Below are 25612 nucleotides of genomic sequence, written 5' to 3'. Positions count from 1 at the left end.
AGTTTACCAGATGTAGCCGCTGCATAGGCTATAGCTTCAGGTGAAGGTTGGGTGCCAGATGAGCAGCCCAGAAAAGGGCTCAACAAGCCCTCGCACCAAAGGTGCTAGTCCTCCTTGGACACCCACACAACAGCATCTGGTAAGTAGTACCCTACTATAGGATCATAGAGTTGAAAGGCTCTTTAGAGATCATTGAGTCCAAACATTTTACAAATGAGGAAATTGAGGCCAGAAGACATGAAGTGCCTGTAGCTCCCCATGAGCAATCTCCTCTATCAGTGTAGAATGGTACCTTCTCTGAAGTATAAAATTTTAAAGAATTGCCCAGGGCCCCTAGAGGTTAAGTCATTTGCCCAAGGTCTCACAAACTGTTTGTGTTGCAGGTAGGACTTGACCCCTGGCTCCAAGGCCAGCTCTGTGTCCATTCTACCAGAATATATATTTGTCTCAGAATATATAGTTAGAAAAGTGGCAGATCCAGTGTCCAAATCAAGTGATTTCCCCTTCCCCCTTTCAATAGTTTGTGGGATTTCATGATGGGTGCCTTGATAGTAATGAGGAAGCTAAGAAGAGGAGTATGTTTGGATAGAAAGATGATCAGAAGCAGTTTTGTTTCTGAAAATGTTATTTCTGGCATACTTATGGGACACAAGTTTGAATCCATTTGGTAATGTGGGACAGAAGCATAGTTGAGAGCTGAGGCTGGATAAAATAGATCTCGGTCTGGGTATCATTAGCATAAAGATGATAATGGAGGACAGCCAGGTAGTATAGTGGATAGAGCACCAACCCTGGAGTTGGGAGGACCTGGATTCAAACCTGGCCTCAGATACTTCCTAACTTGGTGACCTTAGACAAGTCACTTAACCTCAGTTGTCTAGTCCTTGCTGGTTTTTTGTCTTAGAATTGATACTAAGACAGAGGGCAAGACTTAAAAAAATGATAATGGAAGCCAGAAGAGTTTATGGGATCTCTAAGTGAGAGCATAGAGACCTACAACAAACCTAGATGAACAAGGATCATTCCAGCTCTAAATTCTTAGATCCCAGTTAATTTGAAACAAATGAGACAGAAGGTAAGGGTTTAAAAAATAATAATGGAAGCCAGAAGAGTTTATGGGATCTCTAAGTGAGAGCATAGAGACCTACAACAAACCTAGATGAACAAGGATCATTCCAGCTCTAAATTCTTAGATCCCAGTTAATTTGAAACAAATGAGACAGAAGGTAAGGGTTTAAAAAATAATAATGGAAGCCAGAAGAGTTTATGGGATCTCTAAGTGAGAGCATAGAGACCTACAACAAACCTAGATGAACAAGGATCATTCCAGCTCTAAATTCTTAGATCCTAGTTAATTTGAAACAAATGAGACAGAAGGTAAGGGTTTAAAAAATAATAATGGAAGCCAGAAGAGTTTATGGGATCTCTAAGTGAGAGCATAGAGACCTACAACAAACCTAGATGAACAAGGATCATTCCAGCTCTAAATTCTTAGATCCTAGTTAATTTGAAACAAATGAGACAGAAGGTAAGGGTTTAAAAAATAATAATGGAAGCCAGAAGAGTTTATGGGATCTCTAAGTGAGAGCATAGAGACCTACAACAAACCTAGATGAACAAGGATCATTCCAGCTCTAAATTCTTAGATCCTAGTTAATTTGAAACAAATGAGACAGAAGGTAAGGGTTTAAAAAATAATAATGGAAGCCAGAAGAGTTTATGGGATCTCTAAGTGAGAGCATAGAGACCTACAACAAACCTAGATGAACAAGGATCATTCCAGCTCTAAATTCTTAGATCCTAGTTAATTTGAAACAAATGAGACAGAAGGTAAGGGTTTAAAAAATAATAATGGAAGCCAGAAGAGTTTATGGGATCTCTAAGTGAGAGCATAGAGACCTACAACAAACCTAGATGAACAAGGATCATTCCAGCTCTAAATTCTAAGATCCTATTTAATTTGAAACAGAGGTGTTCTGGAGCCAGCTCAAACAGGAGAGTAAAAGCTAAACAGCTAAATCAGTCACATTTTCAGGGTGAGTATTTACATTTTAGCCATCTCTAAAATGCTACAAACTCAGGCTTGTTTTATTCTTTTGTTGATTTCTAGACTTAAGAATGTGATAAAAGAGAAATCGGTAATGCAGATGAATATTTATTCCTCTCCCCATCCCAGCTAGTTGTTAAACATTTGCCAGCACACTGCTGATTTAAAGTTTAAAATGTAGAGCAGTGGCCTCGTAGAGTGTAAAGCAGCCTCAGGAAAAGGAGGAGCTGGGTTAAAGTCCATTCTTGTGGCAGCATTACCCAGGGCACTCTGGGCAAGTTAGGTAACCTCTCAATGCTCTAGGAAATTCTCCCACCATAGTTTCTGGTCTATGTGCTCATAGATAGGGAGTTTCCTATAGGAGAGTGATTAGCAAACTCACAAGTCTGTCCACAGCCCAGGGTGGCCCTCTTATTGGGCCCATGGATCCATATAGCTCTCCTCACTCATTTAGGGTATGAGGTAAAAGAAAAAGGAAAACGAATTTCCAGTTGGGACAGAGAATCCCCTGGAGCCCCAAGAGCCTTAGCCAGACTTTCTCTCTGAGCCCAATGATGCAGAATCTTTTCTTTCCACTTGGTGGTGCTACTTGTTCAAGAAATAGACAACAACTCTGCCATCTCCCTACCCACCCCCAGTACAGACAACTCTGCTAAATTTGCTAGGAAGGAGCCCGGGCCAGTGCTAGTGCAATTAATAAAGCATTACAGCTTTTGCAATCAGGGATAATCCACACTGAATTAATGAGAAGGCAGTGTCCAGGCGGGGGGTGGGGTGGGGGAATGGAAACAAGAATGTGGGGCTGGCTGGTGAAATCCCTAGCTCTCCACTCCCTCATTGCTGCTGCTCAGGAAAGTTTGAATCACTGGGGCAGTGACCTGCTCAGTTATCTGTTGGGATTCTCCAGCTTTGTCTTGGCTGGGAGAAGCAAACCAAGCCAATCTGGAAAGGGGATTTCCAGTGGCCTGAGTCAGTGTCATGTCCTGGAAACGTTTGGACTCAGAGGACCTGATCTTGGATCTTGAATTAGCTCCTGACTGTCTATGTGATCAGTTTCCCTATCTGTAAAATGAGGAGGAAGCTGGATTAATGATCTCCAAAGTCCCTTCTAGTTCAAAGATTAAACGAAGATTGATATCATAGGGAATCTAGTTGAATTCTATTCAAAATAATATAATGATGCTTTATGTTTTATCTTTTGGGATGTAGAAGTGATGTATCTGAAAAGGATATGGGAAATAGACTACCGAAAACTGGAAATATAGCTAAATGACCTCTTGCTTTTGCTCAATGACTTCTAAGGCTCCTATGACCACTAAAGGACTTTCCAATTCTGTTCTTTAGAGCTCAAGAGATCTGATTTTCATTTTGGTCCTGCTACTAATTAGTTATGTGTTCATAGAATATGGGACCAGTAGAAAAATGATAGCAAGCTAGCTAGATGTATGGAGGGAGATAAATAGTTATATGATAAGTAGATAGATAGATGATAGATGGTATGTAGGTAGATAGATGATTGATGATAGTTAAATTGGATATAGGCAGATGATAAAGGATATGCAGGTAGGTAGATAGATAAATAAATAGATGTGATAGGTAAATAAATAGATGATTGATGATAGGTTGATATATAAATAGATATATGATGGGTAGATAGACAGGCACATAGAAAGCTGAAAGAGACTTATGTCATCTTGGTCCAACTATGTCATTTTACAGAGGAGAAATTGTTCAGTCATGACTGACTCTTTATGACCCTGTGGACTACAACTCACCGATAGCGTGCATGGGATTTTCTTGGCAAAGATACTTGCATTTCCTTTTCCATTGCATTAAGGCAAACCAAAGTTAAGTGACTTGCTCAGGGTCACATAGCAAGTATGTGTCTTGAGACTGATTTTGAACTGAGATCTTCCTGATTCCAAGCCCAGCTGTCTATCCTCTGAACCACCTAATCGGAGGCCAACAGAGGTAAGCTATTATTGATTTATTTGACACCTGAAGAAACTAAAGCCCAAAGAGATTAAGACATTTGTCCAAGGCTACAAAGGCAGAATTCAGATTTGATCTCCGCTCCTATTGCATTGAATCCAATGCTCTTTTTTTTTTTTTTTGTTAAAACCATGAAGCGAGTCCCTTTGCCACTCTAGGACTCAGTTTTCTTTCCTGTAAAATAAAAATGTTAGAGGTCTTTCCAGAAGTGCTTTCCAGTTCCAAGATTCTATGGTAATGGAGCATGGAGAAAGTGTACTAGCTTGAAACATTAGGACGTGTGTGTGTGTGTGTGTGTGTGTGTGTGTGTGTAAAGATACAATCACACTGGCCATAGACTGCATCTGTGGGATTATGATAAGCCTGGAAAATGCAGCTCTCACTGAGAACCACTCTGCTGGTGTGTGAGATTTTGATTGGTATCAGCAACTGGAGTTCATTGCAGTCTGAGGGGAAAATGTGTTTGAAAAGGTCTCTGAAAGGGCTACTGGGTAGATAAGTCCTGGGGACTTGGGGCTAGGAGGAGTAGCTGGGCAACAGGAAGGCAGGGGGCAGGAGCCTTGAAGAATTGCTCTCGTTAAGGGTCTGTCAGCATTTCCAGGATTATCCAAAGCTAATAACTCAGTTCTGAGGGCTTTGCTTCTGGCTGAAACTTGGCACTGAATTTCCCAGCCTTCAATTTGCCCTTTTCCATTCTTTGCCTCCTGCTAAATTTGGCCCTCTTTTGTTGGTAGGTTTTTATTTTTAATTTCCTGGGTACAGCACAGAGCCCCTAGGTAGCCTGACTTTGCTGGGGTACAAAGGAATTTCAGGTTTTTTCCAGGAGGGGCTGTCAACATCCACCAATCCATGGAAATGGATGAAATCCATGTTTTGAAAACCACATCCAGGGAGGGCAGTAACCAAGCCTTGGTGGTCAACAAAGGGGGTTCTGATTTAGAGATAGAAGATATAGATTAAAGGGCAATTAGGTGGCCCAGTGGATAGAGCCCCAGAACTGGAGCTGGGAGGACCTGGGTTCAAATCTGGCCTTAGACACTTCCTAGCTCTGTGACCCTGGGCAATTTACTTAACCCTGTTTGCCTAGCTCTTGCCTTTCTGTGCTAGAAACAGAAAATAAGAGTTTCTAAAACAAACAAATCACACCCAGAGAGCCCAGGAGCCAGGTCTCAGTGGCTAATAAAGAGGGTTCTGATTTAGGGACAGAAGACATAAGGTAAATTCCCAGAACCAGCTGGGTGAACTTAGGCAAGTCGCCTCACTTTTTTGGTCTTGTTTTCCCATATGATGGGGGTGAATGGTCTAATGGGTGGAGAGAGCTGGTCTAAGAGTAAAGAGAATCTTGGCTTGATTTTTACCTCTGACACCTATTGGCTCTGTGATCCTGGGCAGATCACATAACCTTGGACCACTGTGCCAGCCATTCTTGAACCTGCCATTCTTTTGTTTCATTTGTGCTTGACTTTTTGTGTTCTCATTTGGGGTTTTCTTGGTAAAGATACTGCAATGGTTTGCCTTTCCTTCTCCTGCTCATTTGACAGAGGAGGAAACCAAGGCAAGCAAGATTAAGTGACTTGTCTAGAGTCACACAGATAGTTTGCCCTTTCCTTCTCCTGTTCATTTGACAGAGGAAGAAACTGGGGCAAGCAGGATTAAGTGACTGGTCTAGAGTCACACAGATAGTTTGCCCTTTCCTTCTCCTGTTCATTTGACAGAGGGGGAAACTGAGGCAAGCAGGATTAAGTGACTGGTCTAGAGTCACACAGATAGTTTGCCCTTTCCTTCTCCTGTTAACTTGACAGAGGAGGAAACTGAGGCAAGCAGGATTAAATGACTTGTCTAGAGTCACACAGATAGTTTGCCCTTTCCTTCTCCTGTTCATTTGACAGAGGAAGAAACTGGGGCAAGCAGGATTAAGTGACTGGTCTAGAGTCACACAGATAGTTTGCCCTTTCCTTCTCCTGTTCATTTGACAGAGGAAGAAACTGAGGCAAGCAGGATTAAGTGACTGGTCTAGAGTCACACAGATAGTTTGCCCTTTCCTTCTCCTGTTCATTTGACAGAGGAAGAAACTGAGGCAAGCAGGATTAAGTGACTGGTCTAGAGTCACACAGATAGTTTGCCCTTTCCTTCTCCTGTTCATTTGACAGAGGAGGAAACTGAGGCAAGCAGGATTAAGTGACTGGTCTAGAGTCACACAGATAGTTTGACCTTTCCTTCTCCTGTTAACTTGACAGAGGAGGAAACTGAGGCAAGCAGGATTAAGTGACTGGTCTAGAGTCACACAGTTTGCCCTTTCCTTCTCCTGTTCATTTGACAGAGGAGGAAACTGAGGCAAGCAGGATTAAGTGACTGGTCTAGAGTCACACAGATAGTTTGCCCTTTCCTTCTCCAGTTCATTTGACAGAGGAGGAAACTGAGGCAAGCAGGATTAAGTATCTGAGGTCTGATTTGAATTCAGGAAGATGAATCTTCCAATTCCAAGCTCCATGCTCTATTCACAGCATCACCTCACTACCCTTCTTAGACATGCTAAATTGAAAAGCACTTGCTGATCTGCAGTAGCTGAAGTACTTGCCATCTTGAAAATCATCAGTTTAGACCTAAAACAAATAGGCTAGAGTGGGTGATTTCTAAGACCTCTTCAACTTCTGGTGATACACAAGATTTGATGCTGGGAGATATAATTTAATCCTGATGTTCTTAGCTTTTTGGGGGGGATTGTGGACCCCTTTGGCAGTCTGGTGAAAGCTATGGGATCCCCTCCCTCTGGGAACAATGTTTTTAAGTGCATTAAATAAAATATGTAGATTTGTAAAAGAAACCAATTATCCTGAAATGCTATTAACAAAATATACTTCTCAAACCCAAGTTTGTAGATCCTAGGTTATGAATGCAGCAGCTAGGTGCTTCAGTGGATAGAGAGCCAAATCTAGATATGGGAGGTTCAAATCTGGCCTCAGATACTTCCTACTAGTTTGACCCTGGGTAAGTCACTTAACCCCAATTGCCTAGTCCTTATCACTCTTCTGTCTAGAAACCAATACTTAGTATTAATTCTAAGACAGAGGGTAAGGTTCATTAAAAAAAAAAGGAACTCCTGATTTAGTCCAAAGCTTTTATTTTATAAATGGGTAAACTGAGGTCCAGAAATGGTAAATGACTTATCTAGGGTCATATTGCTAGTTGGTTAGTAATGGAGTTTGGTTTCAAACCAAGGTTCTCCAGGATTAAGTTCAGAGATCTTTCAGCTACACCAAATTGGGGATTATTGAGGTTAATTAAATTTAACTTAAGGTGACATTTTCCCCCTGGAATGCAGTTCTTAAACAAAAATATCCAACATGTTGGCTTATTCTCTTTCTAAGAAGAATCAGAACTTCCAATAGCAAATGTTAAGATAACATTTTAAAAACTTAAAACAATAACTTTTTGGTATATAGAATAAGGGTGAAAATTCTATGAATAACTTTTCTTGGAGGCAAAAATAGTTTTTCATAATTTTATATTCTTTTCTGAACAAAATACCTGTAAACAGAGCAGCTCTTTGGAATGAATATAATCTGTTTATTTTGATCAGTTTTGAATCATATGAGACTTCATGTATCTGTAGATGATTTGGGATAGAGATGAAGGCATGCTGGTAAATATTTAACAACTTGCTCTCCAAAAATGTCCTCAGGACACACTTTTTCATTTAATCTGTTTTATTGACAATTTCTCCATCACCTTCTTAGGTTTAGACAATCAACGAAAAAATGAATCGACATTGATTTATAGTGTTTGCCAGTTTCTTAGGTACAACTGCTCACACTGAAAATTTAATAATCAGCTTTTGCTATTCTGTTTGAACTGGCTCCGGTACGCATTGGAGAGAATATATATTCTATGGAATTAGCTGTGTTGTTGTATTTCAACTTACTTAAGAGGTTTGTGTAACTTTAAGAAACCTTGTTCTACCTTTCACTGAAGAGTGTAGATATATCAAAGACTATTGTTTCCCACTTATATAACATTATGTTTTAAAATATAATCTATAAGGGGCAGCTAGTTGGCACAGTAGATAGAGATCCAGGCCTGGAGTTAAAAGAGGACCTGGGTTCAAATGTGGTCTCAGACACTTCCTAGCTCTGTGACCCTGGGCAAGTCACTTAACTCCAATTGCCTAGCTTTTACCACTTTTCTGCCTTGGAATTTATTTTTAGAATTTTTTAAAACTCTTAACTTCTGTCTTGGAATCAATACTGTATATTGGTTTTTAAAGCAGAAGAGCAATAAGGGCTAAGTAATCAGGTTAAGTGATTTGTCTAAGTCACACAGGTAGGAAGTGTATGAGGTTGGATTTGAACTCAGGACCCCCAGTCTTGAGTCCTGACTCTCAATCCACTGATCCACGTTAGCTGCCCCCTGATATTTAGTATTGATTCTAAGACAGAAGGTAAGAGAAAAGAAAAGAAACTTGCATTCTTCCCCCCTCATTTAACCAACAGTTATGAGGTTCTGCTATGTACCAAACCCCATGCTTGTCACTGGTACCATAAAGAAGGAAGCCCTTGCTACCCCTAAGGAACTCCCATTTAAATGGGGCTATTTTCCTTTCTCTTTCAAGTCTGTTGACCACGAAGGCATTGGATTTTCTTGCTTTAGTTGTTTTACCTGCTTTGTGCCACAGTCACTGGGTAGAAGCAGCATCCTGGCATTGGGATGTGACAAAGGCTGAGTGGCAGAGCCAGAATGGAATTCAGCCATGTGTAGACCAAGATGTGGGGATTTATTACATCATGATGGACAGCTACGGGAAAGGCCCACCAAATAGGAAAAGAACCTGACAAAGACCTCGGGCACATTCTGGAGGATTTAGGGAAAGACATGGAAGAAGGGTTGTACAGGATGAGAAAGAATGGGGAGGGGAAGGTGATCTGCATTAGGGGAGGGAGATCTCATGGAGGGAAATCCCAGCTCACTTGAAGGATTGGAGCCTGATTGTATCTAAGTCAAGATTCTTAAGCCTTTTTTTTAACCCTTACCTTCCATTTTAGAATCAATACTAGCTATTGATTCCAAGGCAGAAGAGTGGTAAGGACTACACAATGAAGGTTAAAGTGACTTGCCCAGGGTCACCCCGCTAAGAAGTATCTGAGGCCAGACTTAAACCCAGGGTCTCCTGTCTCTAGGCTTGGCTCTCTACCTAGTTGCCCCTCTTCTACTTTTCTTGTATTTGTGTACAGGATCTTGATGAAGCCTCGGAGTGGAAGCTGGGAGATCAAGTAGGAATGGACAGCTCTCGGCAGCAGAAGCTGCCAAGACAGGGCATCCCCAAAGGACTTTTGGGACATTTTGTATATTGGATCACTGAATGATTGATTCTTGCTTTGGTTCTCCCAGAGTTGCCAACTTGTAGAGTTCTCTTTCCTAGTAAATAGAAACCAGAACAAACTTCAGAAGTTCAAAGGAACCCTCCAGAGAGAATAGACCTGAAGTATTGGCCTATTTCCCAAGGGGACCTCAAACCAACCCCTCTGCAGGGCTCCCACAGAGCTAAGCTTCCTAGAGAGCCAGGTGCCAGCTGGAGTTGGGACTCCCACCCTCTGATTGGCTGAGAGTAAATTGTGGTAAGCCCCATTGGGGTTGGGGAGGCTGGGAAGGGCAGCCGAGGACTAGATAAATAACACAGCTGCAGAGTGCTCTATGGAAGGGGTGAGAGAGAGAGAATGAGAGAAGAGAGAGAGAGAGAGAGAGAGAGAGAGAGAGAGAGAGAGAGAGAGAGACAGACAGACAGACAGACAGATAGACAAACAGACAGAGACAGACAGACAGACAGACAGACAGACAGACAGAGAGAGAGAGAGAGAGGAGTCATGTTTGCACCTGAGACACAGTAATATCAGCTGAACCACAGACTGACTCCAGGCTTCACCGGACAGCTCCTAGTGGAAGGTAACATTCTTTGCTCAGGCTGTGTATGTGATGTACCACTTGTCTCCTTTTTAGTATTATTATTATTATTTGATTTTTTTCTGAATAGGAATACTTGAGTTCTTATTTGGGGCCGGTGAGGCAGAAAAGAGGAGGACTCACATAGATTTGATTTTGCTTTCTAATACCCGAGAAACTGAGGGCTGACAAAAAGAAGCACATGGGAAATAAAATATTTTATCTTCTTATGGAGAATGTTATTTTTTGGAACCCTTACCTTCTGTTTTAGAATCAATACTGGGTATTGGTTCCAAGGCAGAAGAGTGGTAAGGGCTAGGCAATGGGGTTAAGTGACTTGCCCAGGGTCACCCAGCTAGGAAATGTCTGCATCTAGATTTGAACTCAAGACCTCCCATCTCTAGACCTGGCTCTCAATTCACTGAGCTACCTAGCTGCTACCTACTCTATTCATTATTTCCAGTTAGTATAATGCTGGTATAAAAAGGGAGCCTGATGAATGTGTATCATTTAGATAAATGAATCGTCAAATAAATTAATTGGGCAAGAGATAAGTCTAAGTACTGCTTCATCTAAACCACAGGGAATGACCCACTAAGATAGAATCTCAGAGGAAAATGAGAGAGCTTCCCATGTATTTCTTGACCCAGATTGAAGCAGTAACATCTGACACATAAAATGCTCTAATGTTTGTGAAGTTATTGTCTCATACATTATCCAATTTTGCCTTCCAACAGCCCTTTGGGGTAGGTAAAACCAGGGGCTTATGCCCCCCCCCTTTTTTTTAAACTCTTACCTTCGGTCTTGGAGTTAATACTTGTGTATTGGCTCCAAGGCAGAAGAGTGGTAAGGGCTAGGCAGTGGGGGTCAAGTGACTTGCCCAGGGTCACACAACTGGGTTATGGACCCTTTTTTACAGATGAGGGAACTAAACTTCAGAGAGGCTGAGTGATTTGTCATGATGAGATAATTAATATTTTTACCAACCTTTTTTCATTCTGAATCTAGTATTCTATATAGCATATCTACCTCACTATGAGGTAATAAAAGATTTATATATACATATTAAACCCTTACTTTCTATCTTAGTAACAACTTTAAGACAGAAGGGCAAGGGCTAGGCAAGTAGGGTTAAGTGACTTGCCCAGGGTCACTCAGCTAGGAAGTGTTTGAGGCCAGATTTGAATCTGGGTCCTTCTAACTCCATGCTTGGCACTTTATCCACTACCTAGTTGATCCCAAGGATTATATCCTAAAGGGATGATCACTGACTTAATATACACCTTAGGGAAGGGCAACTTTCTCTTCTCACTTGGGCAGTAGCTATGGAATGAGTACTAGATTTGGAATTGAAAAACTTATAATTGTGCCACTGTATGGTTCTATTAAGTCCCATAAACTCCCCAAATAGCAGGATTCAAAAATCTTGACGGGCTAGAGCATTTGGTCCAATCTCATCTGATAACATTTGATAAAAATAAGGATTTGAAAAAATCAATTTCAGAACTCTAAGAAGCCGAGGCATGGTTAGAGAATAATTTGTCTGGGAAAAAAAGGACTTGGATTGCTTTAGTGGATTATGCATTCAATGAGTTGAAATTGGGATATGGTGGCCAAGAAAGCAAACACAATCTTAATATGCTGGGAATAAAGGGCTGGTTCTGCTGTACCCAGCTGGATCAGACCTCATCTGGAGTCCTATGCTCTATGCTCAGCCCCACATTTTAGGAGGAGACACCAATAAACTGGAGTTTCCAGAAGATGTCATCCAGCAGGGTGAAGGGCTAGAGTTCCTGCCATGAGAATCAACTTGAGGAAATGGGATGTATAGAAGAGGCAACTTCGAAAAGGACACAAATACTTGCCATTCCCAAATTTCAGAGCCTGTCATTTGGAAGAGGGATTACATATGTTTTGCTCAGCTTCAGAGGATGAGTGCAATGGGTGCAAATTGCCAAGAGGAAAATAGAAGCTAATAATTGTAGTAGTCTTAAGTAGAATAGGCACCTTCCAGAGACAGAAGGTTCCCTCTCATAAGGGATCTTCAGGAAAATGGTCATTTTGGGAGTATTTGTAAGGCGGATCCTTTTCCAGGTCTGATTTGGACTATTCAAATTCCTTCCAACTATGTGATTGATGAAATTATAAATTTGGTGATTTGTAACATATATATGACAGAAGAGTGAATTAGAATCAGAGGATCTGGATTTGAATCTCAATTGTTTTCCCTACTGTGTGATCTTGGGCAATAGTGATAATGATACTAATGAGATGAATTAAATTTTAATATAAAGCAATTATGCAATATTTTAAGTCTGAAAAGCATTAATATATCTTATTTGGTCCTCACAGTAATTCTGTGACATAGGTGCTATTATTATCTGAATTTTACAGATAAAGAAACTGAGGCAACCAGAAGTTAAGTGACTTGCCCAGAACCACAAAGCTAATAAGTTTTTTTTTTTAAACCCTTACCTTCTGTCTTGGAGTCAATACTGTGTATTGCCTCCAAGTGTAAACCTTAAATTTCTTTTAAAGTGATTTCCTTGTCACACAAGGCGGAAGAGTGGCAATGGGGGTCAAGTAACTTGCCCAGGACCACACAACTGGGAAGTGTCTGAGGTCAGATTTGAACCTAGGACCTCCCCTCTCTAGACCTGACTCTCAATCCACTGAGCTACTCAGCTGCCCCCTAATAAGTTTTTGAAGCAGGATTTGAACTCAGATTTTCCTGACTCCACATCTGACACTTTATCTTCTATGCCAACTACATGTTGATCTCCCTAAGCCTCATTTTTCCCATCTGAAAATTGATGGATTTAAATTAGATGATCTCTAAGGTCCCTTTTATCTCTAAATTCTAAGACTACTGACTGCCTTTGTATAAGACTGGCCCTAATGTTCAACATGGAATCATAGATTTAGAGCTAGAAAAGATCTTAGAAATATCAACATTTTTGCAAATGAGGAAACTGAGGCACACCGTGATTATATTATTGGCTAGCAAATAGCAGGGCTGATATTTAAATCCATGTCCTTTCACTCAGAATACATGGACCTTTCTGCTTCACCATGATGATTCTCATCAAATATTACACACCTCAAAAATATTAGCAGGCCTAAGTAGAAACCTGTTAGCATGTTAGGCAAGGTCATAGAAAAAAGAATTAGACAGGATTGGGGTCTAGTCCTGTTTCTGACCCTTTTTTACCTATATAGTCTTAATTCTTCCTAACTTCAATTTCTTTACTAATAAAAATGGGGAGAACACAGTGTGCCCCAAAACTTTTGGTGCAGTTTTAAACTCCTAAAGCTCAGAGGGAAGCCAGTAGGTGGATTAAAGGAAATAAATTTAAGCTTTTATTATTGTTGTTGCTATTGATTTGTTTCAGTCATATCCAACTCTTTAGGACCCCATTTGGGATTTTCTTGGCAAAAATATTAGAGTGGTTTGTGAATTCTTTCTCCAGCCTATTTTACAGATAAAGAGACTGAGGCAACACAGGATTAAGTGACTTGCCTAGGATCACATAGCTAGTAAAGTGTCTGAGACTGGATTTGAACAAGGAAGATGAAGTTTTCTAACTCCAGGTTTAGCTCTTGATGCACTATGGCACCTTCTCACTACCTCAAAGTAGCTTTAAGCCTACTAAAGCTTAAAGCTGTACCAAGATTTTGGGGATATCCTGTATCCTTGTCCTAATTACTTTACACTAAGATTATTGTGAGGATCAAGTTTGATCATATATATGGTGATCTTTAACTGCAAAATACTTTATTAATGTGAATTATTATGCTTATGGCAATTCTGGACTGGCAATCAGAAAGACTTGAGTCCACACTAGCTTTGTGACCCTGGATAAATTACTTCTCTTCTATCTGCCTCAGTTTCCTCATATGTAAAATGAGAGTAAAAAGACTTGAGTCCACATTAGCTGTGTGACCCTGGATAAATTATTTCTCTTCTATCTGCCTCAGTTTCCTCATATGTAAAATGAGAGTAAAAATAATCTGTAATTTATAGAGTTTTTGGAGAGGCACAAATGAAGTAATGGGTATGAAATGCTCTGCTAGTTTTAATGTACTACCTGTCACTTACGATGATGATTACCTGAAAGAGGCTGGGAGGGATGCAGTCCAAGGAATAGGAAATGATTAACTCAGGAATCAGTAAGTAGGGTCTGTAAGAGTGCCCAGAAAGAGCCACCTCCTGAAGCCATGGGGCAGGATTTGAGAAAGATGAAGGAGGACCATTTCTGAGGAGTGTGGCAGGCTAGGATTCATAGGTGTTGGAGGACTTTGAAGTGGTTCAGGACTCTATGGAGATCATGTTGCTCCGTGCAAGGAACATTCAAAGAGGAGATTCCTTTTAAGCATCTCTAGGAGAATTGCTTTTAATTAAATTAAAACATTTTTTTGAAAGGCTCTATCTTAGAAGCATCATGCATGGAAGATTGATTAAACTTCAGTAGTTTAAAGGAAAAGCTTGACAGTGAACTGTCTGTTGGTAGATCTTGGGAACAGCCCTTTGTTCTCACTAAGAGGTATGTTAGCTTGAGGCTACTTTTCTATGACCACAAAAATCTCTGCTCAACTTGGTCAGTTAAATCAGTGGAAAACTAGTTATATGATGGAACTGATCAGTCAAAATGGTGGATCTAGTAGCTCAGAATGGACACAGCTTAAATTTTAGGACTGGGATTGACAGTTCCATTTAATTTTAACACATGTTTCTTGAGCCCCTATTATGTGCCAGGTACTATGCCAGGTGCTGAGGAGATACAAAGGTCAGTAAGACAATCTCTTTGGGGCAGCTACGAAGTACAATGGATAGAATGACAAATCTGGAGATGGGAGGGCCTGAGTTTAAATTTGGCCTTAGACCCTTCCTGGGAAGTCACTTAACCTCGATTGCCTAGCCCTTACTGCTCTTCTGTCTTAGACAGAAAGTAAGGGTTTTTGAAAAAGAGACATTATCTTTGCCCTCTTGAGGTTTATAGTTTAGTGGAAGAATATGACATCTATTCGAATAGGGAAACCATCAAAAAAGATGATTAGGGAAGCAAAATGTGGAGTCTCTGAGAAAGAAGAGCACAGCTGGGTGGCACAATGGACAGAGGACAGTCAGGAAGACCTGAATTTAAACCCTGCCTCAGACACTAACTAGCTGTATGATCCTGGGCAAGTCAACTATCCTCCCTCAAGCCTGTTTCCTCATCTATAAAATTTGATATCATAGCACTTGTTATGAGGACCAATGTGTAAAGCTCTTTTGTAGACTGAATGCTAGATATTGCTTTTGATAGGGGTTCTGAGAAAGGCATTTGATGGATACAAGGTTTTAAAAGTGAAGTTGGTGGAGACAGGGGACTATGATTAGGGAACATAGGGCATAGGGCATAAGAGAAGACATTGAGGCAAAAAGGCACAGAATATATTGGGAGAGATGTTGAATAGTTCAACTTGGCTAGAGAGTAGTCTACAATGCTTAATTAGGGAAACTAATTATGGCTTTCCCAATAAGGGGCTTTAGTAAGCTAGACAGGGAACAGGCAGTTCTAGAGGGTGCTATGAATGGGAGACCAGATCATTAGGTCAATTTCTGCCCTGATCAGTAGAATTCTTTGGTAGGTGTTTGTTGGGCTATTGACGGTGTGTCATAACCCACTAGATAGGGGATCATTATCATGGAATAGTGATTACTTCTACCCTATCCCACTTAAAAAGAACTTCTGCAGTAATTGACTATTTGCCAATTAGGGGACAATTGGATGAAGACATGCCAGCTTTTCAGAAGTCCATCTTTGCAGAGTATTCAAGGCCCCTGGAATTTTACATCTGGGAACAGCAAACTATGAATTTGGGGAATCTAGGGATTTAAAAGCCAATGTAGATACAGCCTTCTAATTTATAGCAACATTCTCTAATTAAAATTGCAAACATAATTATAATTCATCATACTTACTAGCTTGCATTCAGAAAGCTCAAGTTGGCTTCATCTTTTCACTTGGTGAATAATTATTTTCTTTGGGTCTATAGTTTTATCTCCTCTTTATGGCCAGTTTGGAAGGAAATAAACAATGAAGCCCTTGAAAGTCTGTTTTCAAAAGCTGAAAATGGGATGTCTCGCTAGTACAAGGAGGGAAATAATCAATGCAGAGAATAATAATAACAGCAGAGATTAATAGGATGTGTTCAAGTTTGCAAGGAGTTCATGCATACATTATCAATTCAATCTGCAAGTATTAAGCACCTGTTATATGTAGACACTATGCCTGATTTGAGCCTCACAGACAACTCCTAGAGGCAGATATAACAACAATGCATTCCTTCCTTCCTTCCTTCCTTCCTTCCTTCCTTCCTTCCTTCCTTCCTTCCTTCCTTCCTTCCTTCCTTCCTTCCTTCCTTCCTTCCTTCCTTCCTTCTTTCTTTCTTTCTTTCTTTCTTTCTTTCTTTCTTTCTTTCTTTCTTTCTTTCTTTCTCTCGCTCTCTCCTCCTCCACCTTCTTCTTGTTCTTGTTCTTCTTGTTCTTGTTCTTGTTCTTCTTGTTCTTGTTCTTGTTCTTGTTCTTGTTCTTGTTCTTGTTCTTGTTCTTGTTCTTCTTGTTCTTGTTCTTGTTCTTGTTCTTGTTCTTGTTCTTGTTCTTGTTCTTGTTCTTGTTCTTGTTCTTGTTCTTCTTCTTGTTCTTCTTCTTCTTGTTCTTCTTCTTCTTCTTCTTCTTCTTCTTCTTCTTCTTCTTCTTCTTCTTCTTCTTCTTCTTCTTCTTCTTCTTCTTCTTCTTCTTCTTCTCCTTCTCTCCTTCCTTTTTAAAAACACCGATGGGGGAATGACTTATCCGGGATCTCATAATTAATAAGTGTCAGAAACAGGATTTGAACCCAAGTCTTCCAAACTTCTAGTCTGGCACTCCTGATCCTTGAGACCAGAAGTAACCATCTTTGTAACCATCTCCATTTTGTTTTAGTGATGATGTGGTGTCAAGTTTTACTTCTGAATTGGATACCTCCTTCTGCCCCAGTCCACGTGGAGCCCAGGCCACCCACGTGGAGCCAGTACCCCCCCCCCCCCCCCCCGTTTTGTTACCCGCCAAGGATCTGGGTTTCTTGGGCAGTCAGGTCACCAGGTGATTACAATCTTGGTTGAATCAGGTGGGCCAGGTGAGCGAGAGAAAGTCCACTGGGGTGGGGTCAGAGCCAGAGCGCAGACAAGCAGGGCTGATCGGAGTGGGGAGCCGGGGTGGGGCCGGGAGAAGCGGCTGTCCAAAGCGGATGGCAGCAGCAGGCAAGCAGGAGCTGATCAACAGCTTTGCGAGGGTTAAAAAAAAGACAAGCAGGGCCGGGAGCTCGGGCACCAGGTGAGAGGCTGCAGAAGCAGGAGCAGGAGAAGGCCGCAGGCAGGAGCTGATCAAGATAGTTTTCTAAAAAGCATCTTGGACAGACATGGCTTAAAAAAATTCTAGGCACTAGCTATAAAGATTAAATCAGAAGATTGAGAGTTTTTTTTCCCATTAGGTCGCCAACTGTAAAGATTAAAATTTAGGAGAGATCTGAGGCAGGTAGAAATTAGTTTCTTTCTGCAAGGAGTATTATATTTTTCTAGAGGTTTATTAGAGATTAAGGATTAAAGAAAACACAGGATAAGGAAAACGTGCCTAGGCCAGAGGCCTAGACAAGACCTCACCTACATTATGGAAAGAGCCACGTCTGCTCCAAACTGAAGTCCAAAAAGAGAGAGCCCTCAAAAGCCTTTGCAATCAGCTTAAGTACCTTCTCGATCTCACTCACCTCAGAATTCTGTGAGATTACAAAGCATTTTGGGGAAGTGGAGCAAAGACTTGTGGGGATTGAAGTCCAGAGTTCAAATCTCAATTTTACAGTAGATGAGGAGCCTGGCAGGAGAGTGATCATTTCTTTTCTATTTCATGAATTTCCTCCTAATCTGACTTTCTCCATTTGTTCCCAGGGGCCCTCATCCTTACCACTATGGAAATATCTGTGGCACCGAGTCAAGGACTTCGCCCAGTACCAGATGAAATCCAGTACCCACACATGAAATTTTCTGAATGGAAATTTAAGCTCTTCAAAGTGAGATCCTCTGTGAAGCCCTCACCAGGAGAAGCTCAGGGGCCATCTAAGAACACAATGGAAGGACAATCTTCTTTGGAGGAAACTCCAGTCGTCATATGCAACACCAATATTCCAGCACCAGAAAAGCCAGCCCTGGTCCAGCCAACATTCACAGCCAATTCCAAGTCTTTGGAGAAGCCTGCTGATATTGGGAAGGCCGGGGAGAAGGCAATCCACCAGGCCAGTCTTCGGCAGCTTTGCCGAATCTGTGGTGCTTCCTTTAGAGCTGATGGACAGAATAGGAGATACCCCGTCCATGGTCCAGTGGACAGTAAAACTCAGGGCATCCTCCGAAAGAAGGAAAAGAAAGTTACCTCCTGGCCAGACCTGATTGCGAAGGTTTTTAAAATTGATGTGAAAGGGGATAATGACTCCATCCATCCCACCCAGTTTTGTCACAACTGTTGGAATATCATGTATGGGAGGTTCAGCAATTCCCCACATGAGGTATACTTCCCGAGGAACGCTACCATAGAATGGCACCCACACACGCCATCCTGTGACATCTGCCAGGCAGCCCGCTGGGGACTCAAGAGGAAAGGCCGCCAGTCCAACCCATCGCTCAGCAAAAAGCTCAAGGCCATGGCTGACAGAGCTCGAAGGGCTCGCCTCCCCAAGAGTCAAGCCCAGCCTCGAAAAAGCAGCAAGGACCTGATGAAAAAGCTAACCAACTGTAGCAAGATGCACCTGAGCACTAAGTGCCTTGCTGTGGACTACCCTGTGGACTTTGTGAAGGCCATCTCATGCCAGATCTGTGAGCACATTTTGACTGACCCCGTGGAAACCACCTGCAAACATTTATTCTGTAGAACCTGCATTTTGAGGTGCCTCAAGGTTATGGGCAGCTATTGCCCCTCTTGCCAATATCCCTGCTTTTCTACAGATGTGGAAAGCCCACCGAGGTCCTTTGTGAACACCCTCAATTCCCTGGTGGTGCGATGCCCTGTGAAAGACTGCGACAAGGAGGTCAGCCTTGAAAAATATAACCAGCACATCTCAAGCCACAAGGAACCCAAAGAGTCCTATGTGTATATCAATAAAGGTGGCCGACCCCGGCAGCATCTTCTGTCCCTGACCCGGAGGGCGCAGAAACACCGTCTAAGAGAACTGAAGCTGCAGGTCAAGGCTTTTGCAGATAAAGAAGAAGGAGGTGATCTGAAGGCAGTGTGCTTGACTTTGTTCCTGCTGGTGCTGAGAGCTAGGAATGAGCATCGGCAAGCAGATGAGCTCGAGGCCATCATGCAGGGCAGAGGATCAGGCCTCCAGGCAGCTGTGTGCTTGGCCATCCGGGTCAACACTTTTCTGAGCTGCAGCCAGTACCACAAGATGTACCGGACGGTCAAAGCCATCACTGGGAGGCAGATCTTCCAACCCTTACATGCCCTTCGAAACGCGGAGAAGACTCTTCTGCCTGGGCATCACCCCTTTGAGTGGAAGCCAACTCTGAAGAATGTCTCTGCTCGCACAGACGTAGGCATCATGGATGGACTTTCTGGGTTGTCTGCTTCGGTGGATGACTACCCAGTTGACACCATCGCAAAGAGGTTCCGTTACGATGTTGCCTTGGTATCTGCCTTGATGGACATGGAAGAAGACATCCTAGAAGGCATGAAATCCAAAGACTTGAGTGATTACCTGAATGGTCCTTTCACCGTGGTAGTGAAAGAGTCCTGTGATGGGATGGGAGATGTGAGTGAGAAGCATGGGAGTGGGCCAGCTGTACCCGAGAAGGCTGTTCGCTTTTCGTTCACCATCATGAATATCAGCATCGCTCAGGGTCAAGAGAGTGTGAGGATATTTGAAGAAGCCAAGCCCAACTCGGAGCTGTGTTGTAAGCCCTTGTGCCTCATGCTGGCGGATGAATCTGACCACGAGACCCTGACAGCCATCCTGAGTCCCCTCATTGCAGAGAGAGAAGCGATGAAGAGCAGTGAATTACTGCTTGAGATGGGAGGCATCCAAAGAACTTTTAAGTTCATCTTCAGGGGAACTGGCTACGATGAAAAACTTGTCCGGGAAGTTGAAGGTCTTGAGGCTTCTGGCTCTGTCTACATTTGTACCCTCTGTGATGCCACCAGACTGGAAGCTTCCCAAAATCTTGTTTTTCACTCCATCACTAGAAGTCATGCTGAGAATCTGGAGCGGTATGAAGTCTGGAGATCCAACCCCTACCAAGAGTCAGCAGAAGAGCTGAGGGACAGGGTGAAAGGGGTCTCAGCAAAGCCCTTCATCGAGACAGTTCCCTCCATCGATGCTCTCCACTGTGATATTGGCAATGCAGCCGAGTTTTATAAGCTCTTCCAGTTGGAGATTGGGGAAGTTTATAAGAATCCCAATGCATCCAAAGAGGAGAGGAAACGATGGCAGGCTACCCTGGATAAGCACCTCCGGAAGAAAATGAACTTGAAACCCATAATGAGGATGAATGGCAACTTTGCCAGGAGGCTCATGACCAAGGAGACTGTGGAAGCGGTATGTGAATTAATTCACTGTGAGGAGAGGCATGAGGCTTTGAGAGAGCTCATGGACCTTTACTTGAAGATGAAGCCTGTGTGGCGCTCAACCTGCCCTGCCAAAGAGTGTCCAGAATCACTTTGCCAGTATAGTTTCAATTCACAGCGTTTTGCAGAACTCCTCTCTACCAAGTTCCAGTACAGATATGAAGGCAAAATCACTAATTACTTTCATAAGACCCTGGCCCATGTCCCTGAGATCATTGAGAGAGATGGCTCCATCGGAGCATGGGCTAGTGAAGGGAATGAATCTGGTAATAAACTCTTCCGACGCTTCCGGAAAATGAATGCTAGGCAGTCTAAGTGCTATGAGATGGAGGATGTCTTGAAACACCATTGGTTGTATACCTCCAAATATCTCCAGAAGTTCATGAATGCTCATAATGCCTTGAAAAGTTCTGGGCTAATCATTAACCCACAAGCAGACTTTGAAGACTCCCTAGGGCTAGACGACTCACAGGAAATTCTTGATTCGATGGAATTCTAAATCAGGCAACTTCCTAAGAGTAGGTTTTTCAAGTCAATCTTTCTCTGAGTTGCCATGGGTCTTCTCCCTCATGTAATATCCTTCACTTCAATATATTCTGGAGGATCACCACCTTTGAGAAGTGGTTGGTTGTCATGAGGATCCCAGATGGTGCAGTACAGTCTAATGAATGGTTGAGTCATGGGTGGATCTGTTTGAAAAGATTGAAAGGGAAATTATGGTGGTCAGTCTTTGGAAGGTTCAGTATCTCAGGTCCTGAGGAGTTACAGTAGATGAAAGAGCGACATGGTTGTCCAAGCAACCTGGATGTCAAAGCTACAGATATAGAAGAAGAATCTTTAAAACCAGGCAGGGACATCTCTTGATTCCCACTGGTTATATTTTAATTGTAGTAATCACTTATGATAACATCATTGTGCTATCATTATTATCCATCATTATTACTATGTGCTATTTTTATTTCATCTGGTTAGTCACCCTTTTTATGTGATATTCTACATATTTACTTTAGCAACAAATTTCCAAAGAATTATTCAGTTTCTCAAAGTATTAATTTCTTCCATTTGATCTGTCCTGTGTTCAAGAGTGTAAGGATTCAAACCCTGCCTCTTATTTATACGGTCTCAGTGCTCCTGGCAGCAATCTAAGACTCTTGGTTATAGATAAATTGCTGATCTGCAACTGTGGAGGGACTTTTTTTATTAGGCGTTCCTCACATATAATGAAATCACAGGCATGGACCATATTTGTCTGTTTTATGCTTTTAAAAGTGTTTTTTTTTTAACAAATATGATATCATTTGGTACACATAGTCTTCCTATGTTAGAGTTGGAAGGGACTTTAACAATCTAGTCTGAGCTTCACATTTTACAAATGAGGAAAATGAGACCCACAATGGGGAACTGACTACTCAAAGTCACAAGGCTAGTTGTCAATTCAATGACATGCAGGTAGGATTGCAATATTTTAAGACAGCCATATCAAAATGATGTTGCTTGTAAATGTTCCCTTATCAACGAGAACATTTTACAATGAAAGTGGCCCCTTTCATCCTGGGGAAGTTTAAGCCATTAAAAAAAAAAGTAACATTATGTCCATAAGCTTGGAGTTCGGGAAGTCACCTATGGACAAAGATTGCAATAAAACACATGAAACTATTTAAAATTAGGGGCAAAGCTTTATGGAAGACTTCTCCTACGAATATTTACTTAAGAATGGACATCTAAGAATATGTGGCATTTTTCGGTTGGTTGGTTTGTTTGTTTTAAGTAATCAAGGCAATCTGCAGTACCAGGAAGTCTTTCTGAAGCCTTTCTGTGGTTTCCCAAGGTCAGGGAAGTTTTAAAATGCAAGATTGCTCCCTAGAGATCTATCTCTCTCTCTTTCTCTCTAAATATATATCTCTTTCTCTCTATATATATACAGTTAAATGCTTTGCTGCAAATTTGACTGCTATTTTTTTTCCCCATAGGAAACCTAGTTCAATTCCTTAAAACCAGATTTAATATGGTGTTTTTCTTCCATTGGAGATCGCCACTTCTATTATCGCCTATTCGCTTTCCATATGGTTAAATTTTCACCCATAGGATGTCCTCGTACTTTTCCCTTTCCTGTATTAAGTGACTACTTATCAAAATCACTGTGACTTTCCCAGCCCTTCAACGAGCAGGAGTTGTGAGGCTGACTTAAATAAGCTGATAACTCGTGGAGTTTACAGTTTTTGGATTAAAATTCTGTGGGTAAATTTGTAAGTCAGGTACCCACCTGGTAATGAATGGGAATTGAGCTGAAGAAAGAGGTTATTAAAACCCAGAGTCCTCCCAGTTGCTTGGAAGCCCATCATTTTGTTTGTTTATTTTTTAAAAAAGAACTATAGGCATGTGCCACTTTCCTGGTCATTCATAGTAGGCACAGGATTTTCTGTTAGTGATTTATAATGATATGTTAGTGTTAATTAAGGTTTTTATTTTTCTTTTAAAAAAAGTTTAGTGGCCATAATTGCCATGGTTTACATACAGTATATCAGAGCTTTGTAATTTAGTTGTCAGTGATGGATCAGTGCCATTGTCCTCCACTACTATGTGTTTGGTGTCCTTCCAGGTCTTGGACCTGGATGGCATCTCTGAGTTTTCCTCTTGAAGCTGTTTTTCATTGCTTTTGATACATGATATGTCTAAAGACTTGATAATTTAGCTGGCAAAAGTACAAATGTGTTTTAACATTGAAATGCAGTGGAGTGGCCTTGGCATTGAGAAGACACGAGTTCTAGTCTTGCCTCTGATACATACTAGTTTTGTATGTATGGATCTGAGCATAGGCAAGACATTTCATCTCTTAGTGCTCTAGGCAGATCTCGGATTCTGTAAGTAAGAGAAAAGTGGCTGATGTGCATCTGTGAATGGAGATTCCACATGAAGTGTTCTTTTCTTTTCTTTTCTCTCCTTTTCTCTCCTCTCCTTTTCTTTTCTTTTCTCTCCTTTTCTTTTTTCTTTTCTTTTCTTTTCTTTTCTTTTCTTTTCTTTTTTCTTTTCTTTTCTTTTCTTTTCTTTTCTTTTCTTTTCTTTTCTTTTCTTTTCTTTTCTTTTCTTTTCTCTTCTTTTCTTTTCCTTTCTCTTCTTTTCTCTTCTCTTCTTTTCTTTTCCTTTCTCTTCTTTTCTCTTCTCTTCTCTTCTTTTCCTTTCTCTTCTTTTCTTTTCTCTTCTCTTCTCTTCTTTTCTTTTCCTTTCTCTTCTTTTCTTTTCTCTTCTTTTCCTTTTTTTAACTGTGCATTTTCAGTGAAAACTGTTTGTATTGCTTTTTTGGAGCCCAATGCAAAAAACAAGATTCTCGCTTCAGTAAAAATTATTTAATCTCGATAGCAACCCTTGGAGGGTAGGAGCATTGTATAATGGCGTAGCCACTGCACTCGGTGGTAGATGGTGTGTTAGCTTGAATCTTTGTCCCTCTCCGTTTATACTTTGCCACTTGACTGTACATTCCTTCCAATATTAAATTCTAGTTCTCTGACTCCATGGAACTCTTTGGAATGCATGTGGCTAGCAGTGTGATTTATAGCCCAACTTTTTCAATAATCTACTAATCAAATCGCTTTTTTTGCTAAGCCCCAGGAACATTTGGCCAACGGATCATTTCCGTATGCAGAAAGGCCACAGACACAGTTGCCGTGTCCCCATTGTTGAGATTGCAATATCCTCTACACTTGTTCTACTCAAATTTTATTTTTAACAATGCCTCTTGTAAATGCAATAACATACTCGGGGGAAATTCACCACATTGAATGGAGCTGCTTTTTGAAGCATGGACTGGGACTTGGGAAGGGCAATGCATTATTCTCCGAGCTGGCATGTCAACCCACCGAGGCACACTGCAGAGACCAATGATAATGCTTGATGGAAACTGATGAATGCTTGGCACAGGGTCAAAAAGTGTTTGGGATTAATAAACATGTACAGAGACGCCAGAAAGGAGAGTCATATGCCTTTTTTCTTCCAGGTGAACCGAATTTAGTCTTGTCTCAATTTGTTTTTGCAAGATTTAGATGAAGATAAAGATTTGTCTGGTGGAGGGTTGGGGCCTCACATTATATCCAAGAGAATTCAAATTCCGCACACCTTCTTGGCAAGATTTGTAAACAACAGCTAGACAGCGGTCGGGGGGAGAGAGGAGCCGACCTTCATTTGGATGCAAGTGATTTCTGATTGCAGAGATCATTGTGTCTTCAGTCATTTTTTTGGGAGATGATCTGTTCTTCCAATTCCTAGGTCCTTTGGGGGGGGGGGCATGCTCCTTTTACCTTTCAAGGCTTCAAATACTCTTTTTGCTACAGAAATCTGCATGAATACCTCAGATGATGATTTATGTGAGATTGCAGTGGACTTCTTTTGTAGGTATGTGAAAAAACAATTTTAGAGTTTGTGTTGGGGCTTCTTCCTTATGTATAAAATTTGGGGGGCTTTGTCTTAGTGAAGGAAATTTATTCACATGCAATGAGTCCCATACGTTGGGTTGTGGAGACCTATATTCGTGATCCTTTGAGCATTTCTTGGTTAAATAAAATGAATTTCTGGTTTGGTTTCTCTGTATTGATATCATTTTTGCTAAAAGATTTTTGTATGAATATATTAAATAAACATTTGAAATGACAAAAGGCTTAGCATCTTAATTTGTGTTTGAGGGATAATCATGTACAGGCAAAATGCATACTTTAAAAAAAATCATGGGGGTGGGATGGAGTTTCCATTAGAATTTCAATATGGATGATCCTGGTTGGGGAAAGGATTTGTGATTGTGTCAGTGAAGGAATTCCTAAGCAGCTGGCGGTAGAGTGGAAAGAAGCTGGATTTGGGTAGATCTGGGTTCAATTCTGCCTCAGGCACTTGCTGGCTTGTTTGAGCCAGGGCAAATCATCTAACCTTTTGATGTTTCTGTTTCCCTATCCATAAAATGTACTCCTCAAATTACTTCCAGTTTTATGCCTGTGATACTATGATAATAAACCATTAGATGTCACGGG

General features: G+C 41.3%; 1 protein-coding gene across 1 annotated transcript; it reads left to right on the top strand.

Moving 5' to 3' along the window:
- Positions 1 to 58: 58 nt before the first annotated feature.
- RAG1 (recombination activating 1) lies at positions 59 to 22330 on the top strand. The gene is made up of 4 exons (XM_056803782.1): positions 59 to 139; positions 9268 to 9378; positions 17122 to 17254; positions 17936 to 22330. The coding sequence occupies exons 1-4, from the start codon at positions 59 to 61 to the stop codon at positions 21097 to 21099; spliced, it is 3489 nt and encodes a 1162-aa protein (XP_056659760.1). The 3' UTR covers positions 21100 to 22330.
- Positions 22331 to 25612: the final 3282 nt, after the last annotated feature.

This window comes from Monodelphis domestica, chromosome 6, assembly GCF_027887165.1.
Source record: "Monodelphis domestica isolate mMonDom1 chromosome 6, mMonDom1.pri, whole genome shotgun sequence".
In the NCBI taxonomy this organism is placed as follows: Eukaryota; Metazoa; Chordata; class Mammalia; order Didelphimorphia; family Didelphidae; genus Monodelphis; species Monodelphis domestica.
Note: the sequence above shows the minus strand (reverse complement) of the source record. Positions and strands in the feature narration are given on the sequence as shown.

What these genes read in the sequence shown, in the direction of transcription:
- RAG1 (XM_056803782.1), top strand. Translation starts at nt 59, where the DNA reads ATGAGCAGCCCAGAAAAGGGCTCAACAAGCCCTCGCACCAAAGGTGCT. An exon ending in CACCCACACAACAGCATCTG is followed by an intron (nt 140 to 9,267) that starts GTAAGTAGTACC and finishes ATTTGTGTACAG; the next exon opens with GATCTTGATGAAGCCTCGGA. An exon ending in AAGGACTTTTGGGACATTTT is followed by an intron (nt 9,379 to 17,121) that starts GTATATTGGATC and finishes TGGTTGAATCAG; the next exon opens with GTGGGCCAGGTGAGCGAGAG.